The sequence below is a fragment of the Coffea arabica genome, chromosome 11e (genome assembly GCF_036785885.1).
Source record: "Coffea arabica cultivar ET-39 chromosome 11e, Coffea Arabica ET-39 HiFi, whole genome shotgun sequence".
In the NCBI taxonomy this organism is placed as follows: domain Eukaryota; kingdom Viridiplantae; phylum Streptophyta; class Magnoliopsida; order Gentianales; family Rubiaceae; genus Coffea; species Coffea arabica.
This window is the reverse complement of record NC_092331.1, coordinates 59,626,695-59,644,632: the sequence shown is the minus strand read 5'-3', so window position 1 is coordinate 59,644,632 and position 17,938 is coordinate 59,626,695. Positions and strand designations below refer to the sequence as shown.

Genomic DNA, 17,938 nt, shown 5'->3' with positions numbered 1-17,938 from the left:
TATTAGCAAACATTATCATTATTGACTCTATTTTCAGTTATTTTTACTTTGTTTTTCAGTTGCCACATTTTTCTTCATATGTACATATAGGGATTGGATGAATTTGACCGTTCTTGACTTGGACGTGGGGGGCATTTGTGTCGAGAAGCTGAAAAAGAAGTTTCAATCTATACATGAAGAGCAAGTGGCTTGCACGACTTGAAATCACCACCATTCATTCCCCTAAGAAGTCAAATTGCAAAATCAATGCTATGGCATCCACCTTCCGTATCCAATAACTTGTGCTAGAACATCACGTAATTCACAATGCCATCCAAGTCCGTGCGCAAAACCGCAGTCTGCTGCTACTAATATTCCGCATTACCCAACAAATCAAAATTACGAATGGGAACATTACTACTCGGTCTTTCTAAAACCTACCACATGAACTTCCATGAAAAATGTGTGAAACTGAAATACGACATCTTAGAATGCTTTGCATTACTTCCTACAGAAGACCAATAAAATAGAACAAAGAAAGGTGAAGAATAAATCTGGACAGTAATGGCCAAGTATATTTGGTCAGTTGTACTGGTTTTATCTCTCAATTCACTTGAAAAAAAGTCCTAAACTTGAGACTGTATCAAGGGATCCACAAGCTTCCTTGCAATTTATCAGCATTATTGTAAGCATGCCACCTCCGATCAGTATCACTAACAACAAATTTCTAGGTCCCTGCCTCCTTCGACTCGACAGCATTTAACAAGTACTTCACATGCCTCTAAACAAGAATAGACTGAGAAGAATGACAAAGTGAAATGCACCAGAATACCAAGAAATTAGCCAAAACAAGGGGAACACACACACACACACACACAAGGCGAGATGCAAATATATAGCAGTTGGAGAAGCTAAAGTTGACCTTTCTATTTTAAACCCCATAAATAATCTGTTTATCATACTACAAAAACAGGGTTCTGGATGGCATTCAAGGGAACAACATCCAAATAGTCCTTGAAGTCCAGACAAGTTTCATAACAGCCCCAACCCACCCACCACCCACACACACACCCCCCCCTCCCAAAAAAAAAAAAAAAAAAAGAAAAAAGAAAAAGAAAGAAGGAAATGAAAGGAGACTACCAGACCCTTGAAGCATCAGCCTCATGAATCTGCTACAACATAGCCAGCTTGACTGGCATGATAGTTGTAGTTCCCATTGAAACCCCTACCCCCTCTTCCTCTGTAATAGTTGTTCCTGGGATAGTAAGTACCAGGCTGGTCATAGTGCTGGTTGCGGCCATTCTGATAGGCCCCTCCCCTGCCGCGCCCTCCACGGCCATTAGCATATCCCCTACGGCCGCTTGCACCCACAGTACGACCACCTCTGTAATTTGGATACGATCTTCGAGGAGCATAATTTTGCTCCTTGGGCTCATACTCCTGCAAATTTTGTGCTTGATGTGTGGTGGGCTCATTTTGTACGGGAAGTTCAGAATAGTTTTCAGTCTCCCCCTGCCAAGCACGATTATTAAACGTACCATCAAGGAACAAACAAAAGGTAAAAAAAATCTTTGGGAGGAAAGACTACCTGATGAAATTCTTCTGCAGGGCTCAACTGATTATCATATGATTCATCTTCTTCAGCATTTGCTGTCTCTTCTTCCTGTATAATCCATAGAGATTTGAAAAGAGCAAATTCAATTCATATTTATTGAGCAAGGGCATGTAGACAAAGTGAATTCACCCCCACAAACAACCCCCCCCCCCCCCCCCCCCAAAAATAGAAAAACACAGGAAAAGGTGAAAAAGGTACAGCATAACCGAAATAAAATAGTAGGCTCACTAAAATGCTGGAACCTCTTATCATGTTGTGTGTGAGAGAGAGAGAGAGAGTCATATTTTTAAATATATAATCCAGTAATCTAAACGAAATATGCAATGAAATTGCAGATGTTGAACGTTCATGGGCTAGACCACACATTATAGGTTGTACCTCCATGTAGCAGAACTATGATAGGCAACAAAAATGCATCCCATGCAAATAGTAGTATAAACAAAGTGTGAACAACCAAGCCCATGCAACAGCAAAAGGATGCTTGTGCCTTTCATTGAAGAGCAGTTTAAGCCAAAATAAACTAAGCATCCAGGGTATAACACCCCAGCCTCCATTACAATACTAAGGAAAGCATAGGCCAGTCTAACAACCGTACCTGAGTCACAATTCGCAGCACTCTATTACACAATCCATGCATGCTAAAAATGAAAAAACAACAAATTTCAGAGTACCAACCCAATCAAGCATAACCACATCTCTTACCTTCTGTTGATACTGCACCACAGAACCTTCGACTTGGACTGGCATGACAGATCCATGCGCTGGCACTTGAAAGGAACCATAGCTGCCAGCAGCAGCTGCCACCTCAACAGGAGCCTTCATCTCTGGTGTTGTAGTGAAATAGTCTGATGCCATGATCTTGTTTAGTTTCTCCCTCAATCCAGAATCTGCAAAAATTCCAAAAAAGCCATTACAACAAACAGAAGTGAAATGCGAACCAGTAATTATAAAAGTATATAACTAAAATTAAACAAAAAATTGGAGCAAAAAGGGGAAGAATTGTAACTTCATTCAATAGCCTAGAATCACCAAGCAATATAACAATAAATGAAATGCACAAAACACAAAACCAAAACTCATTAAAGCAATAAGCAGGATAACAGCATTGAAAACAGATAAGCTAGACACACACATATTACATGTTCATTCCACAGAAAAATGAGAAAAATTCATCATACATGTCAAATAAGGGTTAGATCCAATGGGCTGATCAGACTTAGCAAGCCAGAGCCTGGCATGCTTAACGCACAGTTGCAGTGCATTCTGATGGGACAAAGTCCAATTCACAGGCCTTGATATTAGCAGGCTCCCAAGCATAGATATGAGGGTTAGATCCATCTCACTAACAACCTCCCGCGCATTACTGTCATTGACATTAGTATATGCCAAACATCGCTCCCTCTCACTCCTAGTTGCCCAAAAATCAGGTCTACGCGGAAAGCTAAACACCGTCGCAAAGTACAACAGCCTTATAATTTCCTCAACCATGGAAAATTTTTTTTCAACCTCCGATTCCTTTAATTCCTTTTGAACGGCAGCACAGACTGGTAATTTGAGCTTTTCAAGCTCATTGATGCAGCCCATCACAGAGGCTTTGGAATGAAGGGTTTCTTCCTGCTCTTTATTGAGGGTCTTGCCCTGTGAAAGGACCTCTTCCATTTGAAGAATGCGGTTGTATTTCTTGCGGAGGGCACGAAGGCGCTTGTTGATGACGCTCAGGACAGGCCCATCACTAACACTAGATGCCCCAATTGCAGCCATTGATGGGTGATTGATCTAATTGGTATTAAACAGGAAGGTAATTGAAGGGTATATGTTGTTGAGAAAACAAACTGGGGAAAGGGGGATTGACGGAGTATTCGAGGACGAAATTGAGGGTTTAAAGAGAGAGTATGGCAGGGGTGGTGCTGTCACACAGTAAATTGGAGTTCACGGTGCATGTGTGTACGGTCACAGGGGGTATTTATAATTCACAGCATATTACTTGATACAAAAAAGTCTCAATAATTGCACCGATTAATTGCATCCATGACATTTATTGGAAATACCTATTACAGCTTTTAAAGATTGACTTCCTATAAATGCCTTAACAACCGTGATAATGACACTGCTGTGACGTTCATGATGTCAAATCAAAGCATAAGTTAAGAATATAAAATGTGATAACACGTATTTGTACACTACTCATTACAGTCTCTGATTAATGCAGTGGTATTACATTTTACTTTGGTCCCTCACAATTTCATTTGAACTCCTAGAAAACTATAAGATTTTCAAGTTGCCCCAAATTTTCTAGAAATTTAAAGAACAGCACATGAGAGATCTAATTTGCGTTTGCACATCAACTGTAGATGAAAGATAAGGATGTAAAAATCTTTTTGCACACCATATAGGAGTTTGTTCAAGCATATCTAAGTTAAGGTGTTTTAAAACCACCTGCTCTAGCTTACACATTTAGCAGATGGTCATGGCTACACAAGATATTATGCTAGAGCCCTATTTGAATCCAGATATCTAAGACGATACCCTGACTGTTACCCTTTTTCAGCCCACAGACAATGCATGTGGATCTTTCCATCTTTATATACAGATTCTGTTGTTTATTGACTAGATAGGAACCAGTAAGAATGTCCAGGGCTTATTTATCAAAAGCAAAGTTTAAGGAACCAAACTAGAGAAGGCTATAGATGCTAGGGACCATTGGAGCAAGTACCCTCAAAATAATTTATATACATGACACTTACGGTAACAAGATCAAGAAAGCATCTTTAATCATTGTGTTATGAGTAACCACCACTTATATCAGTATAGAGGTCGAATGCTATCTGTTTCAGCCATTAGCCATAAATTTTATTTATTTATTTATTTTTAAGAAGATTCTTTTTCACCTCCAGTTATCATTATTTCAGAACAGCACTTTAGGATTGGCTAAGCAGGTAGAGCAGGCACAATAGAGTAACAGTCAGATAGCATCCACATCTAAGGAACTCTACACTTCATTTTGGTGGGAAAAAAATGTTTTATACAGAAAGTTCAAGTGTTCTCTCGTTTGGGAGAATAAGACAAAGAGAGGAGAAGTAAAATAGGGAGATTTCACTAACTCCAAATAACCTATATATGGAGAGAGATTCTTCATTAAAATGCTAATTTTGCCCATGAAACAATCATCAATGTAATTGAGATGTAACCCATTTTTTCTCTCCTAATAGTGATTTCTGTTCATTTCTTTTCTTTCCTGAATTCGCAAACTAGGCCAAAAAGTATATGTAGTTAACGTACTATGCTTGTACCAAATTCATGCACTTCAACGGATGAGTAGACATAAAAATAAGTTGAAAATATATGCATGACCTGATGATATTGAAATTGAATGTATTTGCAAAACAGAAGAGTAGACTGAGCTTCCAAGCAGGACAGAAATTAGGAAATTATTCCTTAGGCCTTCATAACAATATATCTAATTTCCAGTATGACACAAACTAAACACGGTAACGGAGACTAATAGTAATAACTTAAAACATCAAAGGAGAACTTTACTCCGCGGCCACATATCCAGAATGTTAGTGTTATTTAATCTCAGCAACTTATCTTAAAAATTTCAGCAATTTGGAAAAATCTAGTAAATTTTAAATCACAGCATTGATCCATTACAATTCTCATTGATTTTCTTCTAGCACTTGATAGGAAAAGTACCATTTTAAAGCCAGTTTAGCTGATGATTGATTATGATCACTAGCTTCTTGAATGATTCCAAGTGTAAAACAAGACCAAGAAGTAATGAGAGAGCTTAATTGCCCACATATTAAAAGAACACAATTCTGAACATAATAAACAAGAAATTGAGAAGCTATAGAATCCCATTGAGACACCAAATAATGAGTACTCCGCTCAATGTGAGAAACGTGAACTGGAGAAAATCAATTAGAACTCCCTACATGATGCTTTCTTAACCTTGGATGAATAATCATAACATATTAAGCTTGATTTTGAGGTTAATACTTTTGTATTCCCTAGATAATCCTTTCTAGATCTTGGATTGAGAATGATACAAATAGTAAGCTTTAACTTCAAAATTAACACTTTCTGTGCTATCATCAACAATAATAGCCTGACTTTATCACAGCAGCACAGCCATGGCATGTTAAGCTAGACTTTGAGATTAAAACTTTTTTATTCCCTTGATAGTCCTTTCTACGTCTTGAATTGACGATCATAAAACTAATAAGTTTAACTTCAACAACAGTCATCCCAATTTTATTGTAACAGCAGAGTTATGACCTCTGCCAAAGACAAATATAACACAAACGACACATAGAGACACGTATGAACATACACATGGAGAGAAACAGTAAAAAAAGGATAACTCAACAATGATTAAGTTCCCAAACAAGCAAATGGATGTTTAGCATTCATACAAGTGACGTTAGAAGCCGGTTCAACGAGCTGATCAGACTTGGCTAACCAAAGCTTGGCATGCTCAATGCACTTCTGCAAGGCATTCTTATGGGACAAACTCGAATTCACTGGTCGCGAAATCAGTAACCCTCCAAGCATTGAAATCAAGTCCAAGTCTCTCTCCCCCAACAACAGATCCGCAGCATCATCATCCGTGACATAATCATAAGTTAAACAACACCCCCTCTCATGAGTCCTAGTTAGCATTGTCGCGGTAAAATCATTCTGATTTTTCACATCAAACATACTCCCAAAATACAATAAGTTTAACAGATCCTCAGCCACCCCATGTTCCCCACTTTCCGCCTTATCCTTGAGGTCTCCTCCAATATTAGGATTATTATTCTCATTACTACCATTGTCATTACTGGGTTTTTCCACTACAGTAGTACTATCGGTGGTTGTCGGGCTATTTTCGCTGTGGCTCTGGATGGCAGCGTTGATTTCTTCGGAAACGGCAACGGCCAGGGGTTGTTTAAGCTTTTCGAGCTCATCGATGGCGGCGATGACGTAGGGTTTAGAACGGAGGGTTTCTTCTTGCTCTTTATTGAGGGCTTTGCCCAGGGAAAGGGATTCTTCCATTTGGAGAATGCGGTTGTGCTTCTTGCGGAGAGCGCGGAGGCGTTTGTTGATCAAGCTGAGGACTGGGCCATCGGTGGCGTCAGAAGAGGAGGAGGCGACGGTGGCCGCTGCCATATTTGACAGTGGTTTGTGAGGCGGCGGTGGTGGAGGGGTTTGGTGAAGTAGGTTCTGCCGCCGTGCAAGGCGGAGGTGGAGGGGATTTAAGGGAGGGTTTTGGGAGAGCTGCTGAGGCGAAGGAGTAAAGCCCGAGAGAGAGAAAAGAAAAGTGAAGCGGCTGCTTGTGGTGATGGACCTGACAGAAGATTTTCACAAGTGTGGTGTTGGGGAAATTTATATATAATTCTATTATATTTGGTGGGAAAAAATTGAAATGATATCAACTCACGATCATTGGTACCAACCATTTCCAGTGATGAATTTTCTTTAGGGGTAATAAATTGATGAATTTTCTTGTTGATGAAAATTTTTGGGTTTCGATCTATTAATTCTTTTATTGTAATTCAAGCAATCTGCTCAAAAAACTTTAGGTGAAGAAGGTTCCCATCAGTGGCTATCTATAATGAAGAAAAGTAGCGTTGCAAAAATGGATTTATAATGCGTGAGATAATAACACTCACTTTATATTATATATTATATTATTAAAGAAAATTAATTGTATAATTTGTTGCAAGTCCCATGTATGTTAAAAATCGATGAACATTTTGTAATATTATTGAGCCATGCAACTTTTTTCCTGACCAATCGAGGCCAATAACAGTTCAGTTCAGTTCAGTTCTTGATTGTCAAAAGAATGGGAGAACAGCAGAATCTGAAGTCGCACATCCAGTATAGACAATCACAGTAGCAACTAGCATTGCTGTCATAATCCTCACATCTCAACTCTGTTGGTAAGCTGAATTCAAGCAATGAGATTTAGGCCGTGCTAGGTCACTAACGGGCTCCATTTTTTATTGCAACACTGGGATTTCTTCTGGGCCATCTTCATTTTTTCCCTATATGGGTGATGCATAGGAAAAAGTGTCAGTAGTGTTCGAAGACTATCCTTGCAGCAAGTAGCAAGGACGCAGTCACTGAGAACACATTGCTGGTTTCCCCCATAGCCAGTCTTAAAATTTCTTTCAGTGTTCAATGTCTCTGGGAAGTTTGGCTTTTCGTGCATAGACGTGCTGCATCTCCTCCTCCCAGGTCTGTAAGAGATCCAGGTGAGTAATTCGACACATGAAGGCAAGTAAATGTAAGTCATATGAGGTACATCTAAAGTCATGGTCCCGGAAGCAAAAGTTGCGCATGGTAGATCCATTCTTCACTGACCGGAGACCACAAGCAATGAGGGTGTCAAATCTTACCTCATATCTAAAGGAAATCCTTATATTTGGCACGTTTGTCTTGTGAATGTCATTTGCTTCAGGGCCTCTTCTGAAATACTGACTTCCAAGCCAATGCAACTAAAACCAAGACAAGAATCTAGTCAATGCGATCTTGCCTTGTTCATGATTTTTAGGAACAATTGAAATTCAAAGACTTGATCAAACAGCAACAACTCTAGTGACAGCTTCTAATTGACTATGATAGGAATCCCGTGCAAAAAGGAAACTTCAAATGCTCCACGAACAAAAGAATGAGCAATTGCATTACAAGTTTAGAATTAAGAGTTTCATTTCCCTCCTGTCAACTAATGTTTGAGTTCATGCAAATTGCATGCAGAAAGGTTACTGTGATGGAAGTAAATGTGGAAGGTAAGGTGTACTAAATGCTCATACAACAAGTTTTCTGCTGCGCATTGTAGAGAATAGGATTATTGTCAATTAGATACCAATTTCAACAATCTATAATTAGCTGACTAAGCCACATCAGTTAACAAGCATAAAGGATCTTCATTCAAGATCCATGGTGTAATTAAAATGCTGTTAACCTATATGTGATTGTTAACCAACGACAAAAACACTGATACCGCTGCATTCTGAAATTGCTTACCTTTGCAACATGTGAGAATCCAGATTGATAAACAGAATTTCTAGCTATCTCACACAGGTCACATGAACTGAGCTTCCACACCTGAGGGAGAATAATTATGTGATTTATATGACCTTGATGGGACAATGATAAAGATAAAATTCAAAAACCTTTGCAGCAACACTGTATTCTTCCACAAGTGGCTCTTTGGTCAAATGGATTTGCAGAGGATCGTCAGTTGACAGTGAGACATTTAAACCTCGCTGGAAGAACACAGGAAATGGGTTGCGATGATAGTCAAGGAAAAGTGAATTATTGCTAAGTGGAGACATTGCCAAACCAATCTGCAAAAATCATGAGTAGCAAACTACATTACACCATTCACATGACAAATTAACTAAATAAAGGTAGTATGGGTTTTACTCTTCCTATCAAAACACTAGAGATATCTAGATAGCATAGGGTGAACCCGTTTTAAAGAAAATTGCAAAGCAACTTTGTCTGCAATCTAGAAAACTGATTATGCTTTCTAGACATGGCCTTTTGTGCATGGAGACTACATAATTGTGCAATCCTAGCATGTGACAGACCTGCGCAAGGTAGTACAGGTACTGCAGGACAGGCGATTTCCTCAAATTGATCCCATGAGAAATATTGTGGCATAAAAGAAACCCAGCAGCTAAATGGTCTATCTCACCTGCCTGTGAAAATATACACATTTAAATAGCAAATCACAAATCTTGTAGCAGGTAAAGATAGGATAGGATTATGGGAAATAAGAAAACAACCTCCCCACAGTGAGGGCGGAACCTAATTGTCGGCAGTCCTTTCGATTCCCGAAGCTGAAAATGAAGAAGACATGATAAGCTTAAACTTAAGACAAATATGTCGTCAATGAAGCAAAAGTTATGCTCCATTCCTCTCTGAGAGAGAGAGAGAGAGAGAGAGAGAGAGAGAGATGAAAAACAATATGAGGAAGGTATTTGAAGATGGTTATACATATTCTAGAAAGAAAGAGACCAATCTACTATCAGCTTCAATTGACTCTGACTTTTGCAATAGTGTATTAGGTTTTAGGTGCCATTTTGGCATATGAAATAAACATCTTCACCTCAATATTTACACTCTTGCAAGATAATCTCACTTGACCCTTTTCCGCTATGTTTTCTGGACGAGCACCCAATTACATTAACCACACGCATAAGAGATGAAATAATCATTCATTAGCTTCTAGCTGATAGAAGTTCAGATAGTGCTATGAGCTGTATAAACTCATTAGCAAAAATGTTCTCACCTTATTCAGTGTATACAAGTTTGCATAGCAGTAATAGGCATAATAAGAGAAGGCAGGGTTGAATTCATTAGTCCATTCAGCTGGCTTAGGCATGTGTTTGGTCGGGCGCCTCTCTGGTTTACTTTCATCATCTACAATGTCAAATCCTACAACCTGGGCCAAGAAAGAACATTAGGCATTTGTACAAGAGAGGAAAGAAAAGGATAATATATCAACAATAAACGTTGACCAAACATGAAGATCGTTTAAAGAAATGTTGGAAGTATCAGCACAAAGAGATGAAAACTATGCCACATTTTTAGGAGTGAGTGAGGACCTGCATTAGGAACAGATGTAAATGAGGGTGAGAACGTGGGTCGACAGTAACTTCAAAAAGTGGTATGAATACGTTATCTAATATGGTCTGGAAGGATGTAACAGTGCCCATACTCCGGTAGACGTTGTACAGCCGTGGAAGCTGCAAATAGTGCACTTAGAAATTTGTCAACCAAAAGAAACAAGGCCCAAAAACTTGAGAAAATATACACTGATAAAAAACTTACATGAATGGAAGCAACATGAATAGTAGACAACTATTTCTAAGTAATTTCTCACAAATGAATTGCAAATCGAACTATGTTCTGTCCGAAGGAAAGCACCATGATAAAACCAGAGCAGGCTTGTTAAGAATGATTAAGAACTTGTTCAGTTATTTCCTGTGCTATGAATTATATAATTGAAGGTTTCAGGTGATCCCACTAATCCTGTAGATCATTCCATGTAATTCTAGTTTTGCAACTACAAACAGCTCAATTACACATAAAGCTTCCTCTTCAAGCAAACAAAATTAGAAACCCTGTCAAGTTAAGAACATCAACGACATGAAGCTACAATGCCAATGAAGGACTAGAAGCACATCAGAGGAACATCACAATACCTGAATTAACCACACAGCATTTTCACTATATAGTGCATTGTTAACAAACCAACTTGCAAGCTGATCCCATTCACTTTGTTTCCTTCCATAGATTGAAATTCGGTACTCAGCCATCTGAAAAGGAATAGACAAACAAAAAAAGAGAAATTTAACGTTGCACCCTCCATTAGGCAGAAGAGGAATGCCTTTCCATAGCTCAACCATACGAACAAGGCGCAAGGGAATTATCATATAATCCAATCCAAATAGAAATGAGAACTATTGTTTTTCCCGTACACATGTTTAGCTAAAAGCCCAAAAAACCAAGGGAAAAGATATCAGATTTATGGTGGTGAAGCTTTAGAAATTTCAAAAGAGAAAACTCCTATACACCACATAAGAACAACAGATGCAAAAGTCCTGATGTATGCGAATGTTGAAAGATTAGATGGCTCTACCTGGTATTTACTAGCTTCAAGATCCGATAACACTTCCTTTGTTACTTCAGCCAGAAAACGCCCTGACATCACAAAATGATAAAACCCTAGAATAATCTTGTAACTAGTTCTCAAATCAGAGTGGCACATTCAATAATACATGCCTGAAGGAGGTTAGACAGTTGTGAGGAACTAAAGTGCTAGGCAATAAATTCTTCAAGTTTTTCTTTTCTTGCAAAAGAGAAGCATCATCTAGCTAGGCACTGCACAAGAATTTATATTTCTGTCTGAAGCTCCAGAGGTCTCTAGGCATTACTCCCTCACTCTTAAATGATAAAAAGCTTCAAGAAAAAATATTGAAATGAAAAAATATAGAAGGAATCAAACTACATAGATGGATAACCAACAACAGTCATTTCAATTATGTACAATGATTTTGACATGGCCATTAAAGTTTCGTATCATTTTTAGGAAACCACAGCAGCATTTGTTTTACAAGAGCAATCCTAATCCAGCCAAAGAAAGGTCCTCGTATATCACACCTTGGATGAGATTGTCCTGCTTTAGAAAGATCTCCCTGAGTCTGCTTTGCCCGCAAGGATTATACTTGAGATTGAATTTGTCAAAGCGATGGAAGGTACTCTTATCAGCATGCACATCTAGCAAATCAACGTTAAGGTCATACCTGCAGAACAAACCTGTGTAAAATGCAGTAAAGGAAAAAAAATCTGGCATTAATATTCAAAATTTAGGCAGACCCTGTCAAGTCCAAACTCTCAAAGACTTCCTTCAAAGTAAGATACTGTCCATCACGGAATATGACAACCTGTATAACAATAGGCAATTGTATGATTAGAGATCATCAAACAGATACACGGAAAGTGCATTTGCAATAAAAGCCCTGACACAAAAAAGTTGTTCAATTGAAGAAACCATACTGAAAGAATGCACAAAGAAACTAAATGCACAGGGAAACTTATGCTCTACCTCATCTGGTTCTTTTTTTAATTTTGATTTGATGAACCGGAGAAGATGCTTCTGGTTCATACAAGCAGAATGATGTACATGAGTATCAACTTTTCTGATATTATATAGATCACGATGAGGAGCACTCTTTTGAGCCAGAAATTCCCTATCAGCATTTACTAGTAGGTGAAGACGGAATTTCTGTAAAACATTCAGAAGTCAGGAACAAACAGGATACAACAGCTGAGCACAAGCAGGAGACAATACGAAAGGTGCTGGGCATGGGAATACAGATGAAGAGACCAGAGATTCCGCTACCTCCTCAAGGAACCGCAATCGATGATGGCATGCAGAGCGAACATTTCCAACAGACATCACTTTCAAGATATGATGCATATCAGTGAAAAATGATGTTGCATTTGCAACAGGGAAAAGGTCTTCAGTATCTAGAGAGTTCGGCACATTTAGAAGATTTATTAGATGTCATCATGCAAGACGCCAAAAAAAAAAAGTAATCAACAAAATTTCTTCATAGTTGTTGTCTTCAATCATCACTATTCTCCATTGCAGCCTCAACTTACCACTTTCATTGGCATAGACATGTACAACTCCATCTTCCATTTTAAAGTGGTGCTGATCTCAAATAGAAACAGAACATCAGTCAAAAGTTATCGAGTTTGAGCAAAAACAAATGGTTTCATCCATGTAACTCTAGATGCATAACCTAAAAGCCCAATGACAATTAACACATAAAGCGATATGACTCACTGCAGTGGCTTCAACGGGAGCAGAGTTAAATGGATTCTGTTTTACATCTGATGTGGCAGATTCCTGGACTACTTTAGTCCATGGAGGAACTTTTTCCCTGAAAACATATTTTTCCCTCAAATCTAAACATTCCCGAATCATCTTCAGTACTTCTTCCTCTTCAATGTTCAGTGATTCTGAATTTCATATTTTTAGCAAGCATCAGAGAAAGAATATGGAACTTAAAACCCCATTGACAAACACAATCCTACTATACAATTAGATTTCTTAGCAAAAACTAAAACTACCACTATTTTAGTGAAAAGACATAATGCCGTCTACAAACTATTATTGGTAGGGTGGCAAGTTAAGTAGGAGGGCACCTAAAAGCCACTAAAACATTTGAGATTACCAGGATGAGGAGTTGAGAATACCATGAACTGTAGCCCTCACAGGTAAATATTTGCTAGTACTGGTGCAAGAACTTCTCATTGTGTGCATTGAAGCCTTTTCAACCTTTGCATCCTCATCATTTCCATTAGCTTTTGATTCATGTGCGATTTCTTTGCATCGTTGAGCTTGGATGTAGTTGGCATTTTCAGCATTTGATGGAGCCATGTGTAGATTTGGGATATTAATATTTATTTCCTGCAGATGAATTGATGAAAAACGCACTAGTAACTTTACCACTAAAATTTTTCCCTTTAATTCCTCTAGAATTACCCAAAAATGTAACCTGGCTTCAGGCTCAGGCAAGGAAACATTTCTACAAATGCTTATCTATGCCATTTGATAAAGAAATACAAGATGACAGATGGCAAATTGATATGGGGATATTTTAATGGGAAAGACAAATATGTTGTCAACAAATAAAGTCCTTTTACTCCTGCAAATGAGAACAGAAGAAGTGACTAAATCAGCAAATTCTCATTAGACAAGTTACACGATTGCATCTCCAAAACAGCTGCAGATTACATAAGGTAGATAGTAAATGATATACTTAAAACCAGCAAGAAGCCATTACCTTCATAACTCCTAAGCCCTTTACAAATTCCAACGTTACTTTTTTCAATCAGCAAGAGCAATGCATAAAAACCTAAACTAATCACAATTGAGGTATTAACCTGACAAGCATATTTTGGTTTGGTCCAGAATTTTCAATAGCATTGATGACTCTTATACTTAAATTGTTGCAAAAGTATCAAAAGTATGAAGCATTATCTCACAAAAAAGGGCCAGGAAACACAAAGCATTTTCCCAAAAGTATAAAAAAATAATTAAACACCAGAACTGAATATCAATATTTGGGTAGAGAGGTGTTCATTTTTCTTTAACTCTAAAGGCCATTGAAATAGACCAGAACATGTTGATGAAAAATTTTGTTAGAGCTATGCTTGAAGATGTTTTAAATGATCAAAAAGACTTTCTCTTGGTCAAAGCCATCAACTGTACACGTCACAACTCTTTAGAAATAAAAATTACACAACTCTTACCTTGTTGTAAGACAAAAGAGTGGCACCCATAGTTGTACGCTCAGTTTCTTCCTCATCAGAATCTCCTGCACTATCAACAGTATAACCAGCAGATGATCTTGGAGTAACTAAACGACCAATTGATCCTACCATAAGCTGTGGGCCCAAGTGGTCAACATATTGATCATCTCCTGCTAAAGAGAAAATGAGATACTTGAAGTGATCTTTTGTTATATATTTTTCTGTTAACATAGATTTTTGTCATCTTCAAAAATCAACATCAGACCAGGGACAACAGAATCAATTAATCAAAGAACCCTATCATCAAGCTCCTCATCTGCTGTTTCAGGTCCCTCAGAAAACAACCAAAATGCTTTCGGTCCTCAAAATTGTACTGCATTAGTAAAGATTCACCATTTTACTTAGCATATCCTCCTATCCTCATCTTTTCGTTCAGAGCTCTCGTGATCAAAACTATTATCAATACTATCTCCATGTTGAAAAGAATGAAATACATGTCATAGTAATGGCAGCGGAGTTTAGGAGTTACAGGTGGCAAAATCATTAAAACTTCCAGCAAAATCGATAAAACTACCAATTTATTTAACTTTCAGTTAAAGATTTTAAAATTTAACGAAATAACCCCTCACATACAAATCATCTCTGACTTACAATTTGTGATTGGATAATTCAGCCATCTTTGATTCCATGATGATTAACTTTCGCTGATCTAAAGTCAAATATAGGTTTAAAGGTTAAAATATTGATTATCTCAGGATTAGTTCAAGATAGCCTATCCACATTCTATGCACAGTTAATTAACCAAGCATACAACAAAAAAATACTGACATAAACGCATTTCTAATTCATAAACTTACACTAAAAAGAGGAAGAAACTATTTTGATTTGTAAATGCAGAAAAAATACCATCTCTCTGCTGAGTTCGAAGAGGAGGCAAGTCAGATGAAATAATATCAAGATTATGATCCAATAAATTTGACAAAGCTTTCTTCTCCTCCTCATCAATCCACTCATTGGATGTTCTCACATTCGGCATCGACGACCAAACTCTATAAAGTCCAACCCGCGCTTTTTCCTCCTCCTCCACACCATCCCCAATAATTCCATCGATATTGTCAAATGATGTCGATAACTTATCCCGCCTACCTCTATTAATGCATTCCTCACTATATGCAGCAGCCGAGTAATCAGCATCTTCTTCATCGGCGTCGGAGACGATATGGCAGTTGTAGTGGTTTCTGAGGGTGGAGGAGGGCAGATGTTTGCGGCGGAGCTTAATAAGACGGTCGAGGACTTGGTCGACACTGCGTTTATGAATGTAGAAAGCGGAGATAGCCATGACCGAGGCTCCCAATAGAGCTGCTAACGCGAGCTGTACTGGTGACTCCATTGCTCCCTGGCGCTGGCAGTGGCGGGATTCTGGTGTGTGTTTTTAGTGCGTGCCCGTGAGTGTGTGCTGCCGTGCTGGGTTTTAGGCATTTGTATTTAGGCAGCGTTTGGATGGAAGGAATTGGAAGAAAGGAAAGAAGAACGGAAGAGAAAAGAAAGAAGAGTAAAGTGAGTGAAAGGAAACTATCATCCATTTAGTTATTTTTCTCTCCATAATTTTAGAAAATTTTAAAATTTTTATTAATTTTGATATCCTACCCCTCTTTCTGGTCACTTTTGGATGGAAAGCAGGCTAACAGAAAAGAAAAAAAAAAATCAAACCTTTATCCCACCATTTCTTTTCCAATCTTTTTCTTTCTCTCTGTAAAGATCATTTCAAACATCAAAAACTTTATCCCTTCTTTTTGTTTCTCTCCCATTCCCTCAAAACAAATAGTCCTTGGTATTTGAGGTTATTGATTTTATTTTTGTAATTTAACTGAACTAACTATTTATTGAGTTCATATTGAGTTACTTATTAGTTAACCAGCGTGGTTTTGAGGCAAGTTCAATTTGTCCGAATTCATACCAAATTCAATAAGAATGTGATAAAAAAAATTTTGGTGCTTATATAGATATATATATATATATATCTTATAGAAGATATTACTATAACACATTCAAAATAATAGAAAATTCCATTTAATCAACTAAATCAACATAACATATATGTCTAACATTTTGAAGCATGATAAATTAAGAAATTAGACATTTTAAACATGAAAAGAGCTCATAGTTCACGGAGGTTAAAACGCTCATGATGCATTTAATTGTTAGTAAAAATAAAAAATTACGTAAATTACACTAAGAATGATAGAATAAGTTAACAAATCATAATTTTATTTTGAAACATTCACGTATCAAAGGGGAAAAATAAGAGACAACGGTGGCATTAAAAAATGAAGAAGAAAATTACAAAGAAGAAAGAAATAAGAAAAGAAAAAAAATAAGTGAAACTTAATAAGAAAAAATATATAATTACATGATCGTATTTGTCCAATAGAATAGTAAATCAAATGTGGAGTGAGAAAAGTGTTGTTCATTGGTTAAATGTATAAATGATAATGATTAATAATAGGTATTAGATTCAAATCCCCTTTCTTCCTCCCTAATTCTAAAATCACACCTTCCTTGCTAAAAAAGACTTTAAATAAAAAAAAATAAAAAAAGAATTGCTGTCGACTCCGAATTGTGGGGGACAAATCTATAATTAAGCCTATGGAAATCTTCCTCCCATCCGCTCAGATTCTAAAATTTTCTCTGTTTATCCTCATCCTCCATTTTCATCCAGGAAAAAGCTCTGTTAAACTCCAAGTACATCTAAAACATGAAAGAGAAAATTGCTATGAGATGTAAGTTTCAAAGTAAAAATTTTATTACTACATTCTTGCTCCGATACTCAAATGAGAAATTACAACAGGGAGCAAGAATTGATTCGCTGCCTTCCCAGAAAATGAGATCGGTGCAAGAAGATGTTGGATTAGCCGAGGCATTAATCCTTGTCCCCTTCTGCACTCTGTAACTAGTGTACTTGCACTAAAACTTACATCTTCGGTCGGGAGGAAAGTGTAATGAGATAGGTGCTACACTGATATCTAAAACCCTCGCTTACAACCTTACACCAGGGTATGAACTGACCAACCTCCCAGCCCTAATCTAATATGTGGAAGCCCTAATCTAATATGTGGAACATAGTAGGTTAAATCGTTGCAGGAATCAATTTGACACCCAAGATAAAACGCACAGATGGCTTGCGTGCCATGCTATGTTTCTTGTGATATTCTTCACAGCACATTGCCTTTGACATAAGCTGTCTTTTGAATTTCCCCTTGAATTTGACCATCTGCAGCAACATAAATCAAAGTAAATGAGATCAATCTGCAATGCTAGATGCAGATGCAAGCCAAAGCAGGAAGGACAAACCAGCGAGCTTAACAGCCAACTTTGCCTGTTTATCAGCCTCAGAGTTCAAGTCCTTCAAAATTATAAACCAGATATCAGGCCAAGGTATATTACGGTTTTTTTTTTTTTTTTTTTTTTTGCCTCTCTAGCGGACAGATAAAGAGAATCGTTGTTAAATGCCAAACCTATAGC

The 17,938-nt window shown here is 37.7% G+C and overlaps 3 protein-coding genes across 5 annotated transcripts; all 3 read right to left on the bottom strand.

Moving 5' to 3' along the window:
* Positions 1 to 881: 881 nt before the first annotated feature.
* On the bottom strand, positions 882 to 6,959 carry LOC140021565 (uncharacterized). Its single transcript, XM_072072703.1, has 4 exons — positions 6,010 to 6,959; positions 2,297 to 2,481; positions 1,568 to 1,642; positions 882 to 1,491 (listed from the first exon to the last, which is right to left on the bottom strand). Exons 1-4 carry the CDS (start codon positions 6,743 to 6,745, stop codon positions 1,141 to 1,143), a joined length of 1,347 nt encoding a protein of 448 aa, XP_071928804.1. The 5' UTR covers positions 6,746 to 6,959; the 3' UTR covers positions 882 to 1,140.
* Positions 2,409 to 6,002, bottom strand: LOC113717133 (uncharacterized). Its single transcript, XM_027241796.2, has one exon. It carries the CDS (start codon positions 3,353 to 3,355, stop codon positions 2,738 to 2,740), a length of 618 nt encoding a protein of 205 aa, XP_027097597.1. The 5' UTR covers positions 3,356 to 6,002; the 3' UTR covers positions 2,409 to 2,737.
* Positions 6,960 to 7,311: 352 nt separating the features above from the next.
* LOC113718626 (probable AMP deaminase) lies at positions 7,312 to 15,976 on the bottom strand. Of its 3 annotated transcripts, none has more exons than XM_072072700.1 (19): positions 15,323 to 15,975; positions 14,417 to 14,589; positions 13,358 to 13,571; positions 12,945 to 13,120; positions 12,758 to 12,809; positions 12,495 to 12,622; positions 12,198 to 12,377; positions 11,969 to 12,036; positions 11,753 to 11,895; positions 11,232 to 11,293; positions 10,795 to 10,908; positions 10,195 to 10,335; positions 9,879 to 10,031; positions 9,373 to 9,426; positions 9,175 to 9,285; positions 8,755 to 8,928; positions 8,606 to 8,686; positions 7,978 to 8,076; positions 7,312 to 7,818 (listed from the first exon to the last, which is right to left on the bottom strand). In XM_072072700.1, the coding sequence occupies exons 1-19, from the start codon at positions 15,804 to 15,806 to the stop codon at positions 7,750 to 7,752; spliced, it is 2,676 nt and encodes an 891-aa protein (XP_071928801.1). In that variant the 5' UTR covers positions 15,807 to 15,975; the 3' UTR covers positions 7,312 to 7,749. The 3 variants fall into 3 exon arrangements, with proteins under 3 accessions (XP_071928801.1, XP_071928802.1, XP_071928803.1); XM_072072701.1 differs by having other exon boundaries at positions 14,417 to 14,586; XM_072072702.1 differs by lacking the exon at positions 10,195 to 10,335 and having other exon boundaries at positions 15,323 to 15,976.
* Between the last annotated feature and the right edge of the window lie 1,962 nt (positions 15,977 to 17,938).

Excerpts from the sequence above, each read along its gene's own strand:
- LOC113717133 (XM_027241796.2), bottom strand. The coding sequence starts at position 3,355 with ATGGCTGCAATTGGGGCATCTAGTGTTAGTGATGGGCCTGTCCTGAGC.
- LOC140021565 (XM_072072703.1), bottom strand. The coding sequence starts at position 6,745 with ATGGCAGCGGCCACCGTCGCCTCCTCCTCTTCTGACGCCACCGATGGC. Across the intron at positions 2,482-6,009 it reads ACCGGCTTCTAACGTCACTT|ATTCTGGATTGAGGGAGAAA; the intron begins GTATGAATGCTA and ends GAATTTTTGCAG. Across the intron at positions 1,643-2,296 it reads TGGTGCAGTATCAACAGAAG|GAAGAAGAGACAGCAAATGC; the intron begins GTAAGAGATGTG and ends TGGATTATACAG.
- LOC113718626 (XM_072072700.1), bottom strand. The coding sequence starts at position 15,806 with ATGGAGTCACCAGTACAGCTCGCGTTAGCAGCTCTATTGGGAGCCTCG. Across the intron at positions 12,623-12,757 it reads TGTCTATGCCAATGAAAGTG|ATACTGAAGACCTTTTCCCT; the intron begins GTAAGTTGAGGC and ends CGAACTCTCTAG. Across the intron at positions 10,909-11,231 it reads TTGAAGCTAGTAAATACCAG|ATGGCTGAGTACCGAATTTC; the intron begins GTAGAGCCATCT and ends ATTCCTTTTCAG.